Raw genomic sequence first — 20,118 nt, 5'->3', positions numbered from 1 at the left:
CAGGAGGCAGGCCGTGAGGCGTGAGGCACTTCCTCACCAGCCCGCTGGCCGTGGTGGAGCAGGACGGCTGCCGGCTCTGCAGGGGCAGGCCCCCTGCTCCCGGCGCCGTCCCAGCTCGGCTGGGGGCCACCAGGCTCTCTAGGCTGGCGGCCACCAGGCTCTCTAGGCTGGCATCCCTCCCCGGGGCGGCTCCACCAGGCCAGCTGCAGGCGCGCCTCCCCCCGGCGCCTCTGCTCTCGGGGGAGCCGTCTCTGTTCTCTGTGTTCTCTCCTGTGTGTTGACTTCCCGGGCTCCAGCTCAAAACCCCAGCCTCCCTTCTCTGCCGCGGGGTTTCTCGGCGAGCCCCACCCACCAAGGGGGCAGGGATGCGCCGTCTTACTGACGTGGCCCAAGCAAAGCCTTCGTCACTATTTAATCAAGTCAAAGTGAAAGCTCTGAAGCCACTCCAATCTAATTCCAGAGGAAAAGACCAGTGCCCAAATATAATCCATTTTCTCCTTCTGGAATTCATAAACAGTATCAGCTGCTGCAGGCTCCAACCCACCACTTCAGCAATGGAGAGAAGGGCAGTGAGGACGCAGAAGACCTGAAGGACACGTGAGCCAGGGCTCGAGGAGCTTGAACTGAAAGCCAAAAAAACACTATTTCGAGGGGACGCGCTGGTGCGGGTGTGACGTGCTTATTAAACCACTCACAGGCTGGCGTGGACTTGGTAAGGGGCCCGTGGTTTTCACCTGACTGGCAAAGGGGTCACGGGAAAGAAGGTGAAGAACCCCTGCTCTAAAGCAACTAAACCTGACAAGCACGCATGGAGCACGTCGCCCGGCAGAGCAGAGCGCTTTCCTCTCTAGGGCCCCCGACCATCCTGCAGGACAGGCTAAGTGGTCACAAAAGCGTCTAAATAAAGACCGAAACCAGATGAAGTATTTTCCTTCATTTCACAATGGAGCGAAGCTGGAAATGAAACACAGAAGAACTAGAAAATTCACAAATACATCGAAATTAACAAAACAAACAATCAACAGGTCAAAGAAAATTCACAAAGGAAATTAGGAACAAAAACTTATGCACAAAGGCAGTGTTGAGAGGGGAAATTTAGCTCTAAATGCGTACATTAAAAATGAAGAAGGATCTCAAATCAGAGACCTAACCTCACAACTGGAGGATCAAAAAAAAGAGCAAACTACATGCAAGTGAGCAGAAGGAAATAAAAATTACATGGAGATAACTGAAATAAGGAACAGGAAAGAAAAACAGAACCAAGAGGATCAAAAGTTGAGACAATAAAAAAACCAAAAACCTTTATCTAAACTGACAAAGAATAAAAGAGGACACAAAAAATAAAAACCAAAAATGAAAGGGGGGCATCACTACTGACCCCTCAGAAATAAGAACTGTAGAGGTTAAGATAGGGAAGCGGACGTGGCTCAAGGGACTGGGCTGCTGTCCACCGTATGGGAGGTCAAGGGCTCGATTCCCAGGGCCTCCTGGTGAAGGCGAGCTGGCCTGAGCAGAAAGTTGGCGCAGCAAGGTGACGCAACAAAAAGAGACACAGAGGAGACACAATAAGAGACGCAGCAGACCAGGGAGCTGAGGTAGCACAAGAGATTGAGCGCCTCTCTCCACTCCGGAAGGTCCAAGAATCAGTTCCCAGTGCCACCTAAAGACAAGACAAGCAGACACAGAACACACAGTGAATGGACACAGGAGCAGACAACGAGAGTAGGGGGAGAAATACATAAATTTTTTTTTAAAAAAGAGGTTAATACAAACAGTTGTATGCTACAAGTTAGTTAGACAACTGTGATGAAATGCACAAATTCCTGGAAACATGCAAACTACCTAAACTGCCTGAAGAAGAAACAGAACGTCGCAACAGTCCAATGACAAGGGAAGAGATTCAGTCATCAAAAACCTGCCGCTAAAGCACAGCCCTCGGCCAGTGTCACTGCTGGGTTTTACCAATCAAAGAAGAATCAACACGACTGGTGCTCAAACTCTTCCAAAAAAACGAAGACCTTCCCACCCCAATGAAAGACGCTGTCGATGTGGGAAAAGTGGGGGGTGTAGGGAGTGGGGCATGGGGAACCTCCTATATATATTTTTTAAAGATTTACTTATTTATTTCTCTCCCCTCCACCCCCACCCCGGTTGTCTGTTCTCTGTGTCTATTTGCTGTGTCTTGTTTCTTTGTCTGCTTCTGTTGTTGTCAGCGGCAAGGGAATCTGTGTTTCTTTTTGTTGCATCATCTTGCTGTGTCAGCTCTCCTTGTGTGCGGCGCCATTCCTGGGCAGGCTGAACTTTGTTTCGCGCTGGGCGGCTCTCCTTACGGGGCATGCTCCTTGCGCATGGGGCTCCCCTGCGTGGGGGACACCCCTGCGTGGCACAGCACTCCTTGCGCTCATCAGCACTGCACATGGGCCAGCTCCACACGGGTCAAGGAGGCCTGGGGTTTGAACTGCGGACCTCCCATGTGGTAGGCGGACGCCCTAACCACTGGGCCAAGTTCGCCGCCCCTCCTATATTTTTTAACGTAACATTTTGTGAACTATGTATCTCTTAAAAATAAATTAAAAATATATTTTAAAAATAATAAAAGCATACAATTAAAAAAAAAACAAAAAACAAACCTGGAGGCTTACTAATTCACTCATAAGGCTAGTCATAACCCCAACAGCAAAGCCAGGTGGAAATATCACAAGGAAAGAAAATTAAAGACCAAATTCCCTTAGGAACATAGACGCAAGAATTCTCGATGAAATACGAGCAAACCGAATCCAACTGTACATCAACAGGATAATACACCACAATCAAGTGGGATTTATCCAGGAGCTCAAGGGTGGTACAGCACAAAAAAATCAGAGCAGTGCACCACATTACCAGAACAAAAGAAAAGAACACCTGATCATCCCAGGTGATGCAGAAGTCCAGCTCACCCTCTTGATAAAATCACTTAGAAACACAGGAATAGAAGGAAGCTTCCTCACCGAGCAAGGGTGCATAGGCAAGCCTGCTGCCAACGGCACGCTCAACAGAAGAAGAACGACCCCCCAGCAGGGAAGAGGCGGAAAGCCCGCTGCCACCACGGCACTCCACATCGTACTGAAGTTCTAGCCAGAGCAACTGTCAAAAAAATAAATGAAAGGCAGGGAAGCGGATTTGGCTCAATGGATGGAGCGTCTGCCTACCACATGGGGGGTCCAGGGCTCAAACCCCGGGTCTCCTGACCCATGTGGAGCTGGCCCATGCGCAAGGAGCGCCGTGCCACACAGGGGTGTCCCTCGCGTAGGGGAGCCCCATGTGCAAGGAGTGTGGCCCGCAAGAGAGCCACCCTGTGTGAAGAAAAGCGCAGCCTGCCCAGGAGTGGTGCCACACACACGGAGAGCTGATGCAACAAGATAACGCAACAGAGAGAGACACAGATTCCGGGTGCTGCTGACAAGAATATAAGCGGACACAGAAGAACACACAGCGAATGGACAGAGAGAGCAGACAATGGGGTAGGGGGAAAGAGAAATTAAAACAGAAAAAGTAAATAAATAAATCTTTTTAAAAATAAAAAATAAAATAAATAAACAAAAGGATGCCAAGGGAAGCAGATGTGGTTCAGGCGAATGAGCTCCCACCTACCACATGGGAAGTCCTGGGTTTGGTTCCCAGTACCTCCTGGAGAAGACGAGCAGACACAGAGAGCACACAGCAAGTGGACACAGAGCAGACCATGAGTGCAGAAACAATGGGGGGGAATAAATATATAAATCTTAAAAAAAAAAAAAAAAAAAGATGCCAACTAGAAAGGACAAAGTGAAGCTACTCTTACTCACAGATGAATGAAACTATGTAGAAAACCCGCAAAGGCCTAGAGGACAGCTACGAGAGCGAAGACATGAATTCAGGGCGGGCTTCTGGGAAGGCGGGGGATTGGAGGCAGGGGCTCGCCTCTCCCCAGCGAGAGGACGGCAGACGCCCTGGCGGACGAGGCCGAGGACGCCGCCGAGAAGAGCGCGGGCGGGGAGAGGGCCAGCTGGCGGGAGAGCCCGTGGGCGCGGCTGCAGGCGCCCCCCCACTCGGAGCACGCGGCGGGTGCAGCCCCGGCAGGTGGCTACCGGCTGAGGGGGCTGCGGGGTCCTCTTCCCCGAGAGAGGGGAGGCGGAGGCACGCAGCCCGCGGCGAACCCGGGCCCGGCCGGCGGCCCTGGTCTGCTGCGCCCAGGGTCGCGGGCTTCCAGGCCGGGTGGGGCGCCGCCTGGTTTGCCCCGAGAGCCGGCGGGGGGCTCAAGGGACCCCGCGCCCTCCCTGCTGCCCTGGATGGGCGGCTGAGGCGGGAGGGCGCGGCCGGCCGGGGGGCGTCGGCTGGCCAGGCTGGGCCCACTTGAGGACGCTGCCTCTGCACCCCCGCCCCGTCGGCGACACGGTGAATGCGACCCCCAGCCTGAGCTGAGGGGGCTGCCAGAGAGCGCCACCTGCCGGCAGAGCAGGAAGGCGCACGCAGAAGAGGAAAGAACAAATGAGTACTGCAATCCGGAGCCTTCACTGCCCCCCTCCCCAAGGCCCCTGGGAACTGGTTTGTACCCCATTAATGGGTCCTGAGCCCTGGTTGGAGCAGCTGACCATGGGAAATCTTAAAGATCTAGAACAAGGTGAACCAAGAGTCAAAGAACAGCGGTAGCACCCAGCTGCTTTACAGTAAATCCCCAGGCGAGAGAAACTGAGCATCAGAGTAAACGCCTCATCAGAATAGATGCCCAGACATCAGCAAAAACTACAAGCCACACAGAGAACAAGGAAGATACGACTCAGGCAAAGCTCCAGACGAAGCACAGGACGTGACACAGCTAACCGGTGATGTCCCTACAAATCTCCTGAATCAAATCATGGAGGTGAAGGACACATGGCTAAAGAGGTAAAAGACTTTAAGAAGGCACTGGAGGAACACAAAGAAGACTGAAAGCTTGAACAAAAATAGAGCAGAGCTTACGGGAATGAAAGACACAACAGTGAGATTAAAAATATGCTAGAGCAGGTGCAGCTCAAGTGGTTGAGCGCCTGCTTCCCAGGTATGAGGTCCTGGGTCCAATCCCGGGACCTCCTTAAAAAAAAAAAAGTTAGAGGCATACAACAGATTTGAAACCATGGAAGAAAGAATCAGCAAAGCAGAAGACAACAGCAGAAATTGAAGAGAGAACAGAGAGAGAAAAGAATGGGGAAGACTGAGTAGGGCCTCAGGGAGTTGAATGAAAGCACGAAGTGCAACAAAATACCTGTCATGGGAATTCCAGAAGGAGAGAAGGGGAAAGGGACAGAGAGAGTATTTGAGGAAATAATGGCCAAAAAATTCCCAGTTCTCATGAAAGACATGCATATACATGTCCAAGAGGTACAGTGTACTCCCATTAGAATAAATCCAAATAGAACAATTCCACAACACATAATATTCATATGTTAAATGCCAAGATAAAGAGAAAATTCTGAGAGCAGCAAGGGAGAAGCAAACCATCACATACAAGGGACACCCAGTAAGACTTAGTGTGGGGTTCTCTTCAGAAACCACGGAGGCGAGAAGACAGTGGTATGATTCCTGAAAGAGAAAAACCACCAGCCAAGAATTCTTTATCCAGAAAAACTGTCCTTCAGATATGAAGGTGAGTTTAAAATATTCACAGATAAACAGAAACTAAGAGAGTATGTAAACAAGAGTCCAGCTCTGCAGGAAGCACCTGAGGCTTGGAGGAGAGGGTAGAGGTAAAAACTAGCAGAAAGGGTAACCAAAAGGGTAAAAGACAGACAAAAACAAGGTATGACATATGAAACCCAAAAGACAAAATGGTTGAAGTAATGTCTTTATAGTAATAACAATGAATGTCAATGGATCAAATTCCCAAGCAAAAGGCACAGACTGACAGAATGGATTAAAAAAATATATGCCGTCCAAATGCTGCGTGCAGGAGATTCACCTTATACCCAAGGTTATAAATAGGCTGATAGCGAAAGGCTAGAAAAAGATATTTCACACAACAGTAACCAAAAGAGATCAGGAGTGGCTATACTAATATTGGACAAGACAGACTTGAAATGCAAAAAAGAGATGAGATGCAAAAGACCATTATATATTAATGAAAGGGACAATACACTAGGAAGGAGGAACAGTCATAAATATCTATGCACTAACCAGGGTGCCCCAAAATACATAAGACAACCTCTGGGAAAACTGAAAGGAGAAATAGACATTCCCATGATAATAGTTGGAAACTTCAACACACCACTCCTATCAACAGAACCAGAAAGAAGATCAACAAGGAGACACAGAACTTGAACAATATGATAAACAAGCTGGACCTGACAGATATTTAGAGAATGCTGTACCCCAAGTCAGTAAGTTATACATTCTTCTTCAAGTGCTCATGTATTTTTCTCCAGGACAGATTAAGTTAGGTCACAAAACAGGTCTCAATAAATACAAAAGACTGAAATTATACAAAGCACCTTCTCTGATCATAATGGAATGAAGCTTGAAATCAGTAATAGGTGGAAAAGAGAAAATTTTGCAAATATCTGGAGGCTAAACAACACACTCCTAAATAAAGGAATTCCAGCAAAATGGAGGGTCCAAGATGAACACACAAAGATCTGTGGTTTTTCAAGATATTGTTAAGGAAAAACCTGAAAAGGAAATCAAGAAAACAATTCCATTGACAACAGCATCTAAAAGAAAAAATACCCAGGAATAAATTTAAACAAGATTATAAATGACTTGTACATAATACAATTACAAACTAAAAATCATTACTAAGAGAAATAAAAGAAGACCCAAATAAATGGAAAGAAATTCCATGCTCAATGGACTGGAAGACTTACTCTAATGAAGATGTCAATACTACTTAAAGCAATTTAAAAAGCTAACACAATACCAGTCAAAATTCCAGTGGCCTTCTTTACAGAAATGGAAAAGGTAACCATCAAATTCATATGGGGGAAGCAGATGTGGCTCAAGCAATTGAGCTCCCACCTACCGCATGAGAGGTGGTGGGTTTGGTTTCCAATGCCTCCTAAAGAAAATGAGCAAGACAGCAAGCTGGCGCAGTGAGTTGTGTAAGAAGATGATGCAACAAGAGACACAAGGAGAAAAACACAATGAGAGACACAACAAAGCAAGGAGCAGAGGTGGCTCAAGTGATTAGGTGCCTCCCTCCCACAGCAGAGGTCCTGGGTTCAGTTCCCTGTGCCTCCTAAAAAGACGACGAGCAGACACAGAGAGGAGACTGAGCTCAACAATGGGGGTGGGGGTGTGTGGGGAGAAATAAATAATAAATCCTAAAAATTTACATGGAAGAACATGGGACCCTGAATAGTCAAAATACTAGAAAAAGAAGAACCAAGCTGGAGGACTCACGCTTCCCAATTTCAAAACTAACTACAAAGTATAGAAATGGCACAGAAGTTGGCCCCAGCCCTATGGTGACAAGCAGTGCCTCCAACAGACGGTGCTGGAAGAACGAGATCCCCACATGCCAAAGCATGAAGATCGACCCCTACCTCACGCCACATGTAAAAGTTAACTCACGGTAGAATGAAGACCTAAATACGAGAGCTAAAACAATAACAAAACTCCTACAAGAAAACGCAGAGAAGTATCTTCAGGGCCCTGTGGCAGGCAATGGAGCCTCAGACTTTACACTGAAAAAACAGATAAATGGGATTTTGTCAAAATTAGAAACTTTGGTACAAAGGACATCAGGGAAAAAGTGAAAAGGATGGGAGAACGTATTTGGAAACCATCTATGTGATGAGAGTTTAATATCCAGAGTATTTAAAGAATCCCTGAAACTCAACAAGAAAAAGACAAACAGCCAATTTAAAAATGGGCCAAGGACTTGAATAGACATTTCTCCAAAAAAAGATACACCAAATGGCCAATAAGCACATGAAAAGATGCGCAACGTCACCAGCCATTAGGAGAAATGTAAATGAAGAACCATTTCACACCAACCAGAGAGATTGTTATTAAAAATACAGAACATAGGGAAGCGGATATGGCTCAAGTGATAAGGCCTCTGCCTACCATATGGGAGGACCCGGGTTCGATCCTGGGGCCTCCTGGTGAAAAAGAAGAGAAAGCGGGCCTGTGCGGTGAGCCAGTGCCCGCGTGGTGAGCCAGGGCCCACACACTGAGCCAAGTGTCCGTGCAAGTGAGTCAGCAGCAGGATGACGACGCAACAAAAGAGAGACGAAGGGGAGTCAAGGTGGAGCACAAGAGAATGAGGAACTGAGGCGGCGTGATTGACAGGGAGCCTCTCTCCACATCAGAGGTCCCCAGGATCAAATCCCGGTGTATCTTAGAGGACAAAGACGAGAAGAGAGGACAGACAGAGAAATAGATACAGAAGACCACAGAGTGAATGGGAAACAGACAGCAAAAACATAACAGAGTGGGGAAGAGGGAGGAGAAAAAAATAAATCTTTTTAAAAAATACAGAAAACAGTGCTGGAGAGGATGTGGGGAAATAGGAATCCTTGTACCTTCTTGGTAGGAATGTCAAAAGGTGTGGCCACTATGGAAAAACAAGTTTGGCGGTTCCTCAAAAAGTTAAATATAGAATTACCGTATGACCTGACGATCTCACCTCCAGGTACAGACCCCAGGGCTGAAGGCAGGGGCTCACGGAGACACCTGCACACCAACGTTCACCGAGCGATAGTCCCAAGTCAGAAGGTGGGAACACCCAAGCACCGAACAGGTGAGCCGAGAGACAAGCCGCGCACACCCGAATGACAGGAGCTTCTCCTGCCGCACGAAGGAACAAAGTTCCAATTCACGCTACCACGTGGACGAGCCCCAAAGACATCGTGCTGAGTGACACAAACCAGACACGAAAGGGCAGATGCTGTAGGATCTTCCTGATAAAAAAATAATTAGGAGAAACAAATTCACGGAGTCAGAGACCAGGACGGAAGCCACCAGGGCTGGGGTTGGGCTGGGAACGGGGGTTGAGGGTCGGAGTTTCCACACAGGGTGACGGGCGTTCTGCTAAGGGGTGGAGATGGGAGCACAACACTGTGAATGGAATTTGAAAGTGGCTAAAGTTGGGCATTTTAGGTTCTAACTGTTATCAAAATAAAAGCCCACAAAACCATTAAAAACAAACACGGGATGATACAGGTAATAAATATGACTTAATAGGCTCTAATACCTGCATCTGGACTCTTTTTAAAAAGCAATGAAGGTCTGATACTTGCAATTGCGTGCACGCATCTTGAACCCATCATGCTGAGTGAGAAAAGCCAGGCACAAATGGCAGGTGCTGTAGGATTCCACTTAAAAGGAAGAGCTAGAATATCCTGGGCCCGCCGACTGCCAGCGTCTGGCTGCCCCATGGCCTCTGTGCCCAGCTGCCTTCGCTGACAGGGACTTGAGCCTCCTCTGGTGTGGGCCCCATAACCGACCCCCTCAAAGCCCGTTCAGGGAAGCAGATTTGGCTCAACGGATAGAGCATCTGCCTATCATGTGGGAGGTCCAGGGTTCAAACCCCGGGCCTCCTTGACCCGTGTGGAGCTGGCCCACGCACAGTGCCGATGCGCGCAAGGAGTGCCGTGCCACGCAGGGGCGCCCCCGCGTAAGGGAGCCCCATGCGCAAGGAGTGCGCCCCGTAAGGAGAGCCGCCCAGCGTGAAGGAAAGTGCAGCCCACCCAGGAGTGGCGCCACATACCTGGAGAGCTGATGCAGCAAAATGACGCAACAGAGAGAGACACAGATTCCTGATGCCGCTGACAAGAACACACGTGGACACAGAAGAACACACAGCGAAGGGACACAGGGAGCAGATGGTGGGGGAGGGAGCAAAGGGAGAGAAATAAATCTTAAAAAAAAAAAAGCCCGTTTACAGTGCGCTCTCACCCAAGGGTCAGGGCTGGGGACGCGAACGTGCCTCTTGTGGGGGGTGCCACTCAATCCCCACAATGCAGCCCCTGCGCCTCCAAAAGACGGTCTCCCCACGTGCGGGGTACACCCATCCATCACGACATCCAGAGGCCTTCAGCCGTTCCGGAACACGCTACATCCACAGCGTCGTCAAAGCCAGCCGTGGCAACGGGCCTTCCCGGGGCGAAATCTCCGAGCGGGTCTGCAAGTCTAGAAAGCGGGGCGCGGGACAGGCCCCCGAGGCGGCGCTGAGGACCCGGCTCCCGGGCGCGCAGGCGAGGCCAGCGGGCCAGCTCCACCGCTCCTGAGCACGGAGTCGCCCACGACCCCCGGCCGCTCCTCCCCTCCAGGCCCCGCGCAGCGGCCGCGCTCTCCCGAGCACTGGGGCCAGAACCCGCCCTTCCCACAGGTGGGTGGCGCGGGCCTCGGCGTCCACGGCCCTGCCCCTGCCATCGTCCTTCGACCCTCACCGTCCCCTTTGGTCCAGGTGGCCGTGGCTCCGTCACACAAACTTCGGAGAAACCTGGTCAGCTCTGCGTGCAGTTCAGGAGTCCGAGCCATCCCACGGAAGCTTCCAGACCCTTCCCGCGCGCCTGTGCTTCCAGTCCTGCCGTCCGCTGAAAGGGCCGGCTGGGCCCACGTCCAGTGAAAGCTCCCCTGGAGCGGCTCCGGGGACTCGCTGTCCCGCCCTGGCGGCGCCGCTCCGGCCCGGCCTCAGGGCGCGCCCTCGGGACAGGCCCAGACTTTCCAAACCGTTTCCGGGGCTCTGTGCCCAGGAGTCCAGGCCCCGGCGCGCGCCTTCTGCTCACGCTCCACGCTGGGCTGCGAGGAGGCCGCGGGCGCTGCCCCCTCAGTGGGGATCTCTCGGCTGCGGGCCCAGGCTCGCTGCCTCACGCCCACCCTCTGCCCAGAGCAGGCCTTGCCCCACCAGGGTCCCTGCCGCCGGGGACGGGGTGGCCTCGGCCCGACTTCCAGCCACACGCTCACCACATCCCCGAGGCCTCGGGGGGTCCTTGGGTGCCCAGATTTCTACCAACAGCCTCTTCCAGGCGGCCAGGCCTCCTCTAGGCGCCTCCCCGCCCCTCCCGCTCCCCCGTCGCCCAAGTCCGGGGTCATTTCCACGGTTGTGGGCATCTGTCCTCACGGCACCCTGGTACCGAGCCCTCCCTGGGCTCCCAGCTCTTCAACTACAGAAAACAAACCCCGTACGACGGTCGGCCTCGACGGCGGGGACTGGCTGGTCACGGCTGCGCTGGAGCGCCACGACGCGACGTCGGCCGGGCCCGCTTCGCCCTGAAGGCGGTGTGTTCCGGGGCTGCCGGCGCCCCGGGTGTGTGGCTTCTCCACTGCGCAGAAGGGTGCACGGCGCGTCTCCTCCTCGCTCTTCCGGCTCCGGCTGCGCCCCCCACCAGCTTCTCCCGCCGGTCCGATTCCTTCAGCCGTAGTGGCCGAAGGTCCCCCTGCATTGACCACCACTTTCGAGGCTCCTGCTCACGGAAGGGGACCCGTCCACAGGGCCAGGGGGTGGCCTGAACGTTCCTGTCGCGGGGGGCACGATTCAACCCCGTGTGGGGGATGGCGGCTTTGAGCCGGGCTGAAGCGCCTGAACGCGGCCTCTGCCCTCAGTCTCGTACGCGACCCTCGGGCTCTGGAAACGGACGCGGCAGCACTGAGGGCTCAAGAGGCGGGACGTGCGCACCTGCGCCCGCGTGCTCAGGCACGCCCCGGTGGAAGGAGGCAGAAGGACCCCGGGTGGGGGGGGAACGGCGCGCAAAGGAGGCGCCATGCGGCAACCGGGGACCTGGGAATCCGGTGGAGGCACGTGCAGGCTGGTATCGTCGGTGTGGGGCTTTCACTTTTTTGGTAACTGTCCTTTAAGTTCAGAAGTACTTCAAAATAAAACATTAAGGGAAGTGGACTTGGCCCAGTGGTTAGGGCATCCGTCTACCACATGGGAGGTCCACGGTTCAAACCCCGGGCCTCCTTGACCCGTGTGGAGCTGGCCCATGCGCAGTGCTGATGCGCGCAAGGAGTGCCCTGCCACGCGGGGGTGTCCCCCATGTAGGGGAGCCCCAGGCCCAAGGAGTGCGCCCCGTAAGGAGAGCCGCCCAGCGCAAAAGAAAGTGCAGCCTGCCCAGGAATGGCGCTGCACACATGGAGAGCTGACACAACAAGATGACGCAACATAAAGAAACACAGATTCCCGGTGCCGCTGATAAGGATAGAAGTGGTCACAGAAGAACACACAGCGAACAGACACAGAGAGCAGACAACTGGGGGGTAAGGAGAGAGAAATAAATAAAAAAATATAAAAACAACAACAACAAAAAACAAAATAGAACATTAGAAAGAAAATGAAAAGACAATCTAAAGGAGGAAACATCTGGAAACCAAGCATGTGATAAGGGTCTAATACCCAGCATACATAAAGAACTCCTACAACTCAACAGCAAAAAGACCAACAACCCAAGTAAAAAAGGGCGGGAGACCTGCTAGACGTTTCTCCAACCAAGACAGACAAATGCCAAACAGCACAAGGAACGATGCTCAAACGCACTAGCCGGCAGGGAAACGCACGCCCAAACCAGAACCACGGCGAGCTGCCGCCTCTCGCCCGGAAGGACGGCGACAATGAAAGAAAATAACGCATGCTGGCGAGGAGGTGGCGAGTGGCCACTCCGCTGGGCGGCTGGGAGGCAGGGCGGTGGAGCCGCTGTGGAAACCCTGGGCACCTCCTCCAAAAGCTAAGACTGGAATTAGCACGGGACCCGCCCCGCGGACCTGCAAGCAGGGACGCCGGCAGCCATCCGCGCCCCATGTCCATCGCGGCGTTAGGCACGACAGCAAGGGGCGGGTGCCAGGCAGGTGCCCTCCAACCCACGAGTGGAGAAACAGAGCGTGGCCCGTCCAGACCGCGGACCACTCTCCAGCCGTGAAGAGGGGAAGCGCTGGTCCACGCTAAAGTGGATGAGCCCGAAGGCGCGGCGCTGAGACGAGCCCCAGGGGCCAGCACGCCCAGGGCCACGGCTCAGGATGGACGGGAGGAGCGGGTCACTGCTGGTGGCGTGAGCCGTAGTTTCGAACGAAATGTTCTGGAAACAGGCGGAGCGGAAGGTTACACAGCCTTGTCATCGTCACAGAACCGTCCCCTTAAGAAGCATTAACAATGATTTTTATGATTTGTGTATTTTACCACGATAATATATATATTTTTTAAAGAACCTTCAATTGATTACATCTGCAAAGGCTCTTTTTCCAAACCAGGTCCCTCCGTTGGGGGGCACCGTTGGCTCCACTCTACAGGGTGCCGGGGCCCCTCTCGGCCCACCCGACACTCTCTTGGCAGCGTGGGCAACGCCCACCTGGACCCCGAGCCCTGGCCAGGTGTGGCCCGGAAGCCCCTTGGCTCCCCTCCCTGCCCTTCACCGGGACACGCACCCTGCCCCTCTCCCACAGGGCTGCCCGGCGCCCCCAGGCAGCAGGGTGACAGTAGAGAGGGGCTCCCTCCGGTGCGGCCCTGCTCCAGGGCATGTCCTGGCCGCCCCAGCCGGCCCTGAGGCCCCGGTGCTGTCACCCCCAACCGAGGCGGCCGGCCCCACCCCCAGGGCGAGAGCTGCCGCCCAGGCCACGCGGGGGGCTCCCGGACGAGCACCCACAGCCACCACAGGGGAGGCGTCAGGAGTGGGCGACGTGAGCCCTCCCTCCAGGAGCCCCGGGCGCGGCAGCACTGGCCAGGGGCAAGAAGCTCACCCTCGGGTGGCCTGGACACCCCTGGGGCGTGGGCGACAGAGAGGACAGAGCGCTGCGGGGCCAAGCCCCCCGCCGTGGGCGGAGGGGACCGCAGCGCCACCCCCTCCTCAACCGCAGACCCGCCCGTGCCCCTCGCCTGCTCCAGGGCCACGGCCTTGGCGGGCGGCCCCCACGGCCCAGGAAGCCCCGCCCGGAGCCCCTCTCTGTGCCCCTCCCGGCACACCAGCACCCTCTGCCCGGGGACCCCTCTCTCCGGCAGCCCCTCGCCGGCGTTTCTTAGAACTGGCCCTCAGCCTCCCACAGCACGCGCCCCCCTGGGCTGCGGCCCCCCAGTTCGCGAAGCCCCCCACGCCATGAACCCCAGAGCAGCTCCGCTCCCTGGACCCCAATGCCCACACTTCACCCCACCCTGCCGGGCGGACCGGGCACCCCCAAAGCAACGGGTCCCCGTGAGCGCTTACACCCCCACCGGCCCTGCTGCTGCCGCAACCCCCCGCTCTCCCACCCCCTTGCCGTCCTCACCGCCCTCCCTCGTGGGCCCCTCAGTGCCTCCCTCCACAGCCCTCGCCCCCCTCGCACCTCGGCTCTGGCCTTGCTGTGGCTCCCACATGCCCTGCGCCTTCCAGCCAGGCCTACGCACCCGGGGTCCTTGGGCCCCCCTTTAGCGCCCCGCTCTGCCACCAAGCCATCGGCACATGCCCCGGGGCCAGGGTGAGGCCCCCTCCCTGCCCTCCCACAAGGGCCCTGAGGTCCCACCTCAAAGTGGGACAGGGCAGGAGGGGACAGGGGCCGCCAACTGGGCTTCACTCATTCCGGCACATTCCAGGGGGACCGGTGGCGAGAGGGGGCATCTCCAAGATGCAACGGTGCCAGGCGGCACGCAGGAGCCCGGCGAGCAGGCCGGGGTGCGCCCGGCCCAGGACCCCTGCTCCGAGCCTGGGGGGCAGCGCAGGGGCCGGGCCCCTTTGGCCAGAGGAGGAAAGGGCAGGGGTGAGGCTGGGGAGGGGACAGGCTGGGAGCCCCGGGGACCTCGCCACGGAAGCCCGAGGGGGGTCCCCATTGTGCATTAACAGCCAAACACGAGCCGGAACAGGGGGTCTCAAGGGCCCCAACTCAGGAGCCAGCAGGGGACACAGCAGCTTGGGGGGCCATCCCAGGGGGCAGCCCCCACAGTCCGGGGCCCCTAGAGCTGGTGGGGAGTGGGGTCAGAGGGACCCACACGGCACGGAGCGGCGACACCACCCCATTCCCACCGCAGGAACCTGGGAGGTTGCACCCCGACTCTGCAGGGGAGGGTTCTAGCCCAACCTCTCCTTCCAGAAAGGAGGCTGGGGGCTGGGCACAAGCAGGGCGCAGGAAGGGGAGGCCTTGGAGGAAGGGACCCCCGTCAGGGCAAGCTGGGGGCAGGGGGGCAAGGTGAGTCAGCAGCAAATGGGTGGAGGATTGGGTGCCAGGACCCAGGAGGCCGGGGGGGGGGGGGGGGGGGGGGGGGGGGAGGGGCCGACGGAGGAGGGTGAGGGGTGAAGAAGATACAGGAGAAAGAGCAGACGGGGTCGCGGGCTGGGGGGGCGAGGGTCACTCCAGCCGAGGAGTGTCACCAGGGTCTGGTAAGGAGGTGGGGTCGTGGATTCCGGGAGTCTCTGCAGGGGCCCGTGCTGGGGTTTCCGGGGGTCGCTGGGGCGAGAGCCTCTTGGGGGGCGGGGTAGAAGGCGTCATGGGAGATCTGGGGCGAGGGTCTCGGGAGGAGGAACTGGAAGGAGAGTGGCGGGGACCCAGGGTCTCTGGGCGGAGCCAAGGGGCCCAGGAGGGATGGGTCTGGGGGTTCCGGGCTGGGCGAGGGTCCCCCGGTCCGAGCGTGTAGGGTTCCCGTGCACGGCGGGACGCAGGGTCTGGGGCCCCATGCAGGGCGCGGGTCCTGGGTGCGGGACGCGGGGTCTGGGGCCCCATGCAGGGCGGGGGTCCTGGGTGCGGGACGCGGGGTCTGGGGCCCCGTGCAGGGCGGGGGTCCTGGGTGCGGGACGCGGGGTCTGGGGGCCCCGTGCAGGGCGCGGGTCCTGGGTGCGGGACGCGGGGTCTGGGGCCCCGTGCAGGGCGGGGGGTCCTGGGTGCGGGACGCGGGGTCTGGGGCCCCGTGCAGGGCGGGGGTCCTGGGTGCGGGACGCGGGGTCTGGGGCCCCGTGCAGGGCGCGGGTCCTGGGTGCGGGACGCGGGGTCTGGGGCCCCGTGCAGGGCGGGGGTCCTGGGTGCGGGGGCCCCGTGCGGGGCGGGGCGGGGGCGGCCCACCTGTGCGCGGGCACGCGCTGCGCGCCGAGGCCCTTGCCCACGAGGAAGTGCACGTCGCAGAGCACGTCGTTGTTGAAGAGGAAGGCGAAGCGCTCCTTGACCGTGGGCTTGGTGGCCTGCCAGTTGTAGGCGGGCTCGCGCAGCAGCGCCCCCGGCCCCGCCGCCTCCTCGGCCGCCCGCTCCCCGCCGCCCGCCGCGGCCTGCGCGCTCGGCCCGGGGCCCGGCCCGGGGGGCGGCGCGCCGGGGGGCGGCGGGGCCGGGGGCGGCGGCGGCGGCGGCGGCGGCGGCGGCCGCGTTGCCGGGGGCCGGGGCGGCCGCGTTGGCGCTGGGGCCCCGCGCCGCCCCCCCGCGCCCGGGCCCGCGACCCCCGGCGGGCACGACGCGCGCCCGCCGCTCCCACCCGCCGCCATCTTGTCGCTGCGGCCGCGGGGCGGGGCCTGGCGGGGGGGCTCGCGGGGCGGGGCCTGGCGGGGGCGGGGCTCGCGGGGCGGGGCCTGGCCAGGACTTGGGGGCGGGGCCTGGGTGGGGCGGGGGCCTGGCAGGGGGCGGGGCCCCGGACCCCGCAGTCTCGGCTCCTGGACCCCGGATCCTACTCTCCCGTGGCTTAGTCCCGGGATCCCGGCCTCCGAACCCCCGACCCCAGCCCCGGGTGCCTTGCTCCTCCGGTGCGGGGGGCCCCCGTGGTACAGGGGCGGCCAAGCGAGGCCCGGCGGGCTGCTGATGGACGGGGAGGGGGCGACCTGGCCTTTGAACCCCGGAATCCGCTCACCCCAGCCGGAGCCTCCAAGGGCAGCCGTGACCAAATGCCAAGAAGATGGGGCGCAGGATGACGAGGCGAGGCGGGGTGTGGGAGGGGGGTGCCGAGTTTTGATTTTTCTTTCTCAAGAGATGGAAAATAGGACCACGCTAAGGTGAGGTGTTAGAGGGGTGCGCTACGGGCATTCGGAGTTTTACGAAGGGTTTTCTGGAAACCTCCGACTTCTGTCATCAAAAGAAATAAAAGAGAGAACTTGGAAAAGATGGAAAAATATAGGAAAATAAAAATGAATCCCATCCATCACCCACCGTCCACAATTAACCAGGAGGGTCTTTGTTTAATACAAACACTAGACTTGTGTTGCGGAGTTGCAATCTCCATGAATACATATAATTTGGTAAGAGGATGTCACCCTTTTGGCGCAGAGGTGCTGAAAACAAACAACAGAAATCAGAACTTTTTTTTCCCCCCTTTTGAATAAAATCAGCTTCCTAGACAAAGGAAACCCTGATTCTTTGGAGAGTTTTTGTGGAGTCATGCTATTCACAGACTCAAGTGCTTTTGGTTAACTGTCAATGGTCAGGCCCCCCTAAATGTGTCTCCCGGAATTTTTTTTAATATACTTTTATTACCGAGGTTGTGAATTTACAAAACAATCATGTGCCTGTGTAGAATTCCCATGTGACAATCACCAACACACCACACCACTGTGGAATATTCGTTATAGACTAGAAGATAATATCATCATGTCACCCCGAGTTTGGAGATGCGTCTTTGCATGCTAGCCCACAGATATTCCAGATATGGCACCTTCCCTGCCCCTAACCATGGAATCAGCTATCAGGAGCCCTTCGGGTGGAAAAAAGAACTGGGGGCTGCAGTTTGGCTGTTGGGGCGACCTCTTCAGCTATTGAATGTGAGTTTTTGGTGGAAAACCGTTTGAAGGCCCCTTCCGTGATGGACTAGAAAAGACAGATCTTAAAAATCGTTATCTCCGTATTGCTATTCCCGTTATAGTTCTAGCAATACTCCTTAAGAGAGTCTTCCTTGGCAAATCATAGCCTGCCTGTGGGCCAAATCCGGCCATCCCCCTGCTGTTGTAAATAAAGTTTTATTGGCTCTCAGCCACGCCCATTTATTTACACATACCGCCAGCTGCTTCCGTGTTCAGTAATTGTGACAGAGAACACATAGCTTGCAGGGCAGAAAATATTTACTATCTGGCCATTAACTGAAAAAGTTTGTAGACTCCTATAAACTCACTTAAATTTTTAGCTCCTCACCCCAACTACGATTTTACACTTTTCTTTTATCATTGGGTGAGCCAGAGAAGTCTCTGAAGATCTTGATTAAAACTTGTATCATTTCTTATTTGTTTTATCTATCAGCATTAAATATAAATCCAGACCACGATACTAGTAGCCACAGTGTCTAAAGTAACTGCTGGTTGAAAACTAAGATCTAAGACAACAACCACTGAAGTGGCAAGAGTGACAGCTCGCAGCTGATGAGTTCAGGGTTGGCCAGGCAACTGATCCTTGCCAAGGAGATGAGAGGAACATCCGTGGGAATGGGAAATTTGGGAAAAGGTTTCTGTGGAGTGAGAAGGAGGAGGCAGCCTGAGGGTCTGACCTCGGGGATGGCAGAGTGGAGGAATGGAAGAAATCAGGGTCTGCGCAACTCGGCTGAAGCACCCTGATCATTCCATACCTGCAAGCCGCTCTAGCTGTGGGTGTTTTTGTTCTACAAACGAGTAAGCGTCCTTCCAGTTTTAAGCAAATTGAGTCAGGTTTTCTGTTCCTTGTGGCCAAAGGCATGAAACCGCTGCTGCTGCCCCAAAACGTCTTTGAGCCCCTCCCACTAATGACAGGCAAAGAATTGACTTTGTTCTTATATTCTTGCAATAACCCCAGACACTGCGTGTGGTTAGTTATATAAACCACTGCCTGGCGAGTACCGTTTCGCTTACCTGTTACCACACAATAACCACCTCGAGACTTAGACCTGCCGCCTGGGGGGGGACGGGAGGGCAGGACATTTCTAGGGGTCTCTATTGGTTTCCTGAGGCGCCTGTAAGACATCACCACAAAGCAAGTGGCTTAAAACAACACGAAACTGTTCCCTTGTGGCTCGGGAGTTCGGAAGTCCAACGCGGACCTCACTGGGCTACAGTCAAACTGCCAACAGCGGTCAAAGCTGGTCAAACGCCTCGGGAGGCCCCGGCGGAGGGTTTCTTCGCCGTTTGGGGTTTCTACAAGGCACCCGCGTTCCTTGGCTCGTGGCAGCACCGCTCCAACCTCTGCCTCCAGCTGACTCTGCCCCTGCTGCCCCTGCCTCGTGCTGACACTGGACCCCCAGATAATCCAGAAGAACCCCCCATCTGGAGGCCCGTCACCGAATCCCATAGGCGAAGTCCCTCTTGGCATAATAATAAGGGGAAACTCACAGGTCCTGGGTTTAAGGCATCTTTAGAGCGGTTATTCTCCACCGGAAGGATCTATTAACATGTTTCCATTGCAGAGCTATGCATGGCATTGTCTGCAGACTTTATCTCAAAAGAAAAAAATATAAGCAAATATCAAACTCTCAGTGATATGCTCATGATATGCACGTGGAATTATTCAGGGGGCAGTGGACTGATGCCTGCCACTTTGAAATGCATGAAAATGATCTGAGGTGATAAAACACTGGGCAATGGACATTGGCGGTGGTAGCACAATATCGGGGGTATAATTAAAACTACTGAATTGTATGCTTGAAAGTGGCTAAAATAGGAAATTTTGAGTGATATATGGATTACTACGACAAAAAGAAAAAAAAACAGGAAAAAGATGGCAGGATGGATGGCGAGAAGGATGGGTAGATGGTGGAGGTATGAAATGGCAAGGGCTGGACGCGCTAGGAAGAGGGACGCTCGGTGTAAAATTATTTAAACGGTTCTGTATGTGTGAAATTTTTCATAATAGAGTACTGTGGTGATGTATATTAGCCAGGGTTCTCTAGGGAAACAGAATCAACAAGGGGTATCTGTCGATAGTAAGAGATTTATCAGAGTCTCTCACGCAGCCGTGGGGATGCACAAGTCCAGGTTCCGCAGGCAGGTGCAACCAGGGGCTGCAGTGAAATCCAATGAAGTTTCTCTTTTTTTTTTTTTAATTAATTTCTCTCCCCTTCCCAAACCCCCACTCCCAGTTGTCTGCTCTCTGTGTCCATTCACTATGTGTTCTTCTGTGTCCGCTTGTGTCTGCAGCACCCGGAATCTGTGTCTCTTTTTGTTGCATCATCTTGCTGCGTCAGCTCTCCTTGTGTGCGTCGCCATTCCTGGGCAGGCTGCACTTTTTTTGCGCTGGGTGGCTCTCCTTATGGGGCGCACTCCTTGCGTGTGGGGCTCCCCTATGCGAGGGACACCCCTG

General features: G+C 55.5%; 1 protein-coding gene across 1 annotated transcript in view; it reads right to left on the bottom strand.

Moving 5' to 3' along the window:
- Nucleotides 1-16,362, bottom strand: part of BTBD2 (BTB domain containing 2) — a 35,511-nt gene extending 19,149 nt beyond the window's left edge. The window contains 3 exon segments of the mRNA XM_058282147.2: nucleotides 15,949-16,208; nucleotides 16,210-16,287; nucleotides 16,290-16,362. Coding sequence (XP_058138130.1) covers nucleotides 15,949-16,208; nucleotides 16,210-16,287; nucleotides 16,290-16,358 — 407 coding nt within the window. The 5' untranslated portion in view covers nucleotides 16,359-16,362.
- Between the last annotated feature and the right edge of the window lie 3,756 nt (nucleotides 16,363-20,118).

Source organism: Dasypus novemcinctus, chromosome 19 (assembly GCF_030445035.2).
Source record: "Dasypus novemcinctus isolate mDasNov1 chromosome 19, mDasNov1.1.hap2, whole genome shotgun sequence".
NCBI classification, from domain to species: Eukaryota; Metazoa; Chordata; class Mammalia; order Cingulata; family Dasypodidae; genus Dasypus; species Dasypus novemcinctus.
Note: the sequence above shows the minus strand (reverse complement) of the source record. Positions and strands in the feature narration are given on the sequence as shown.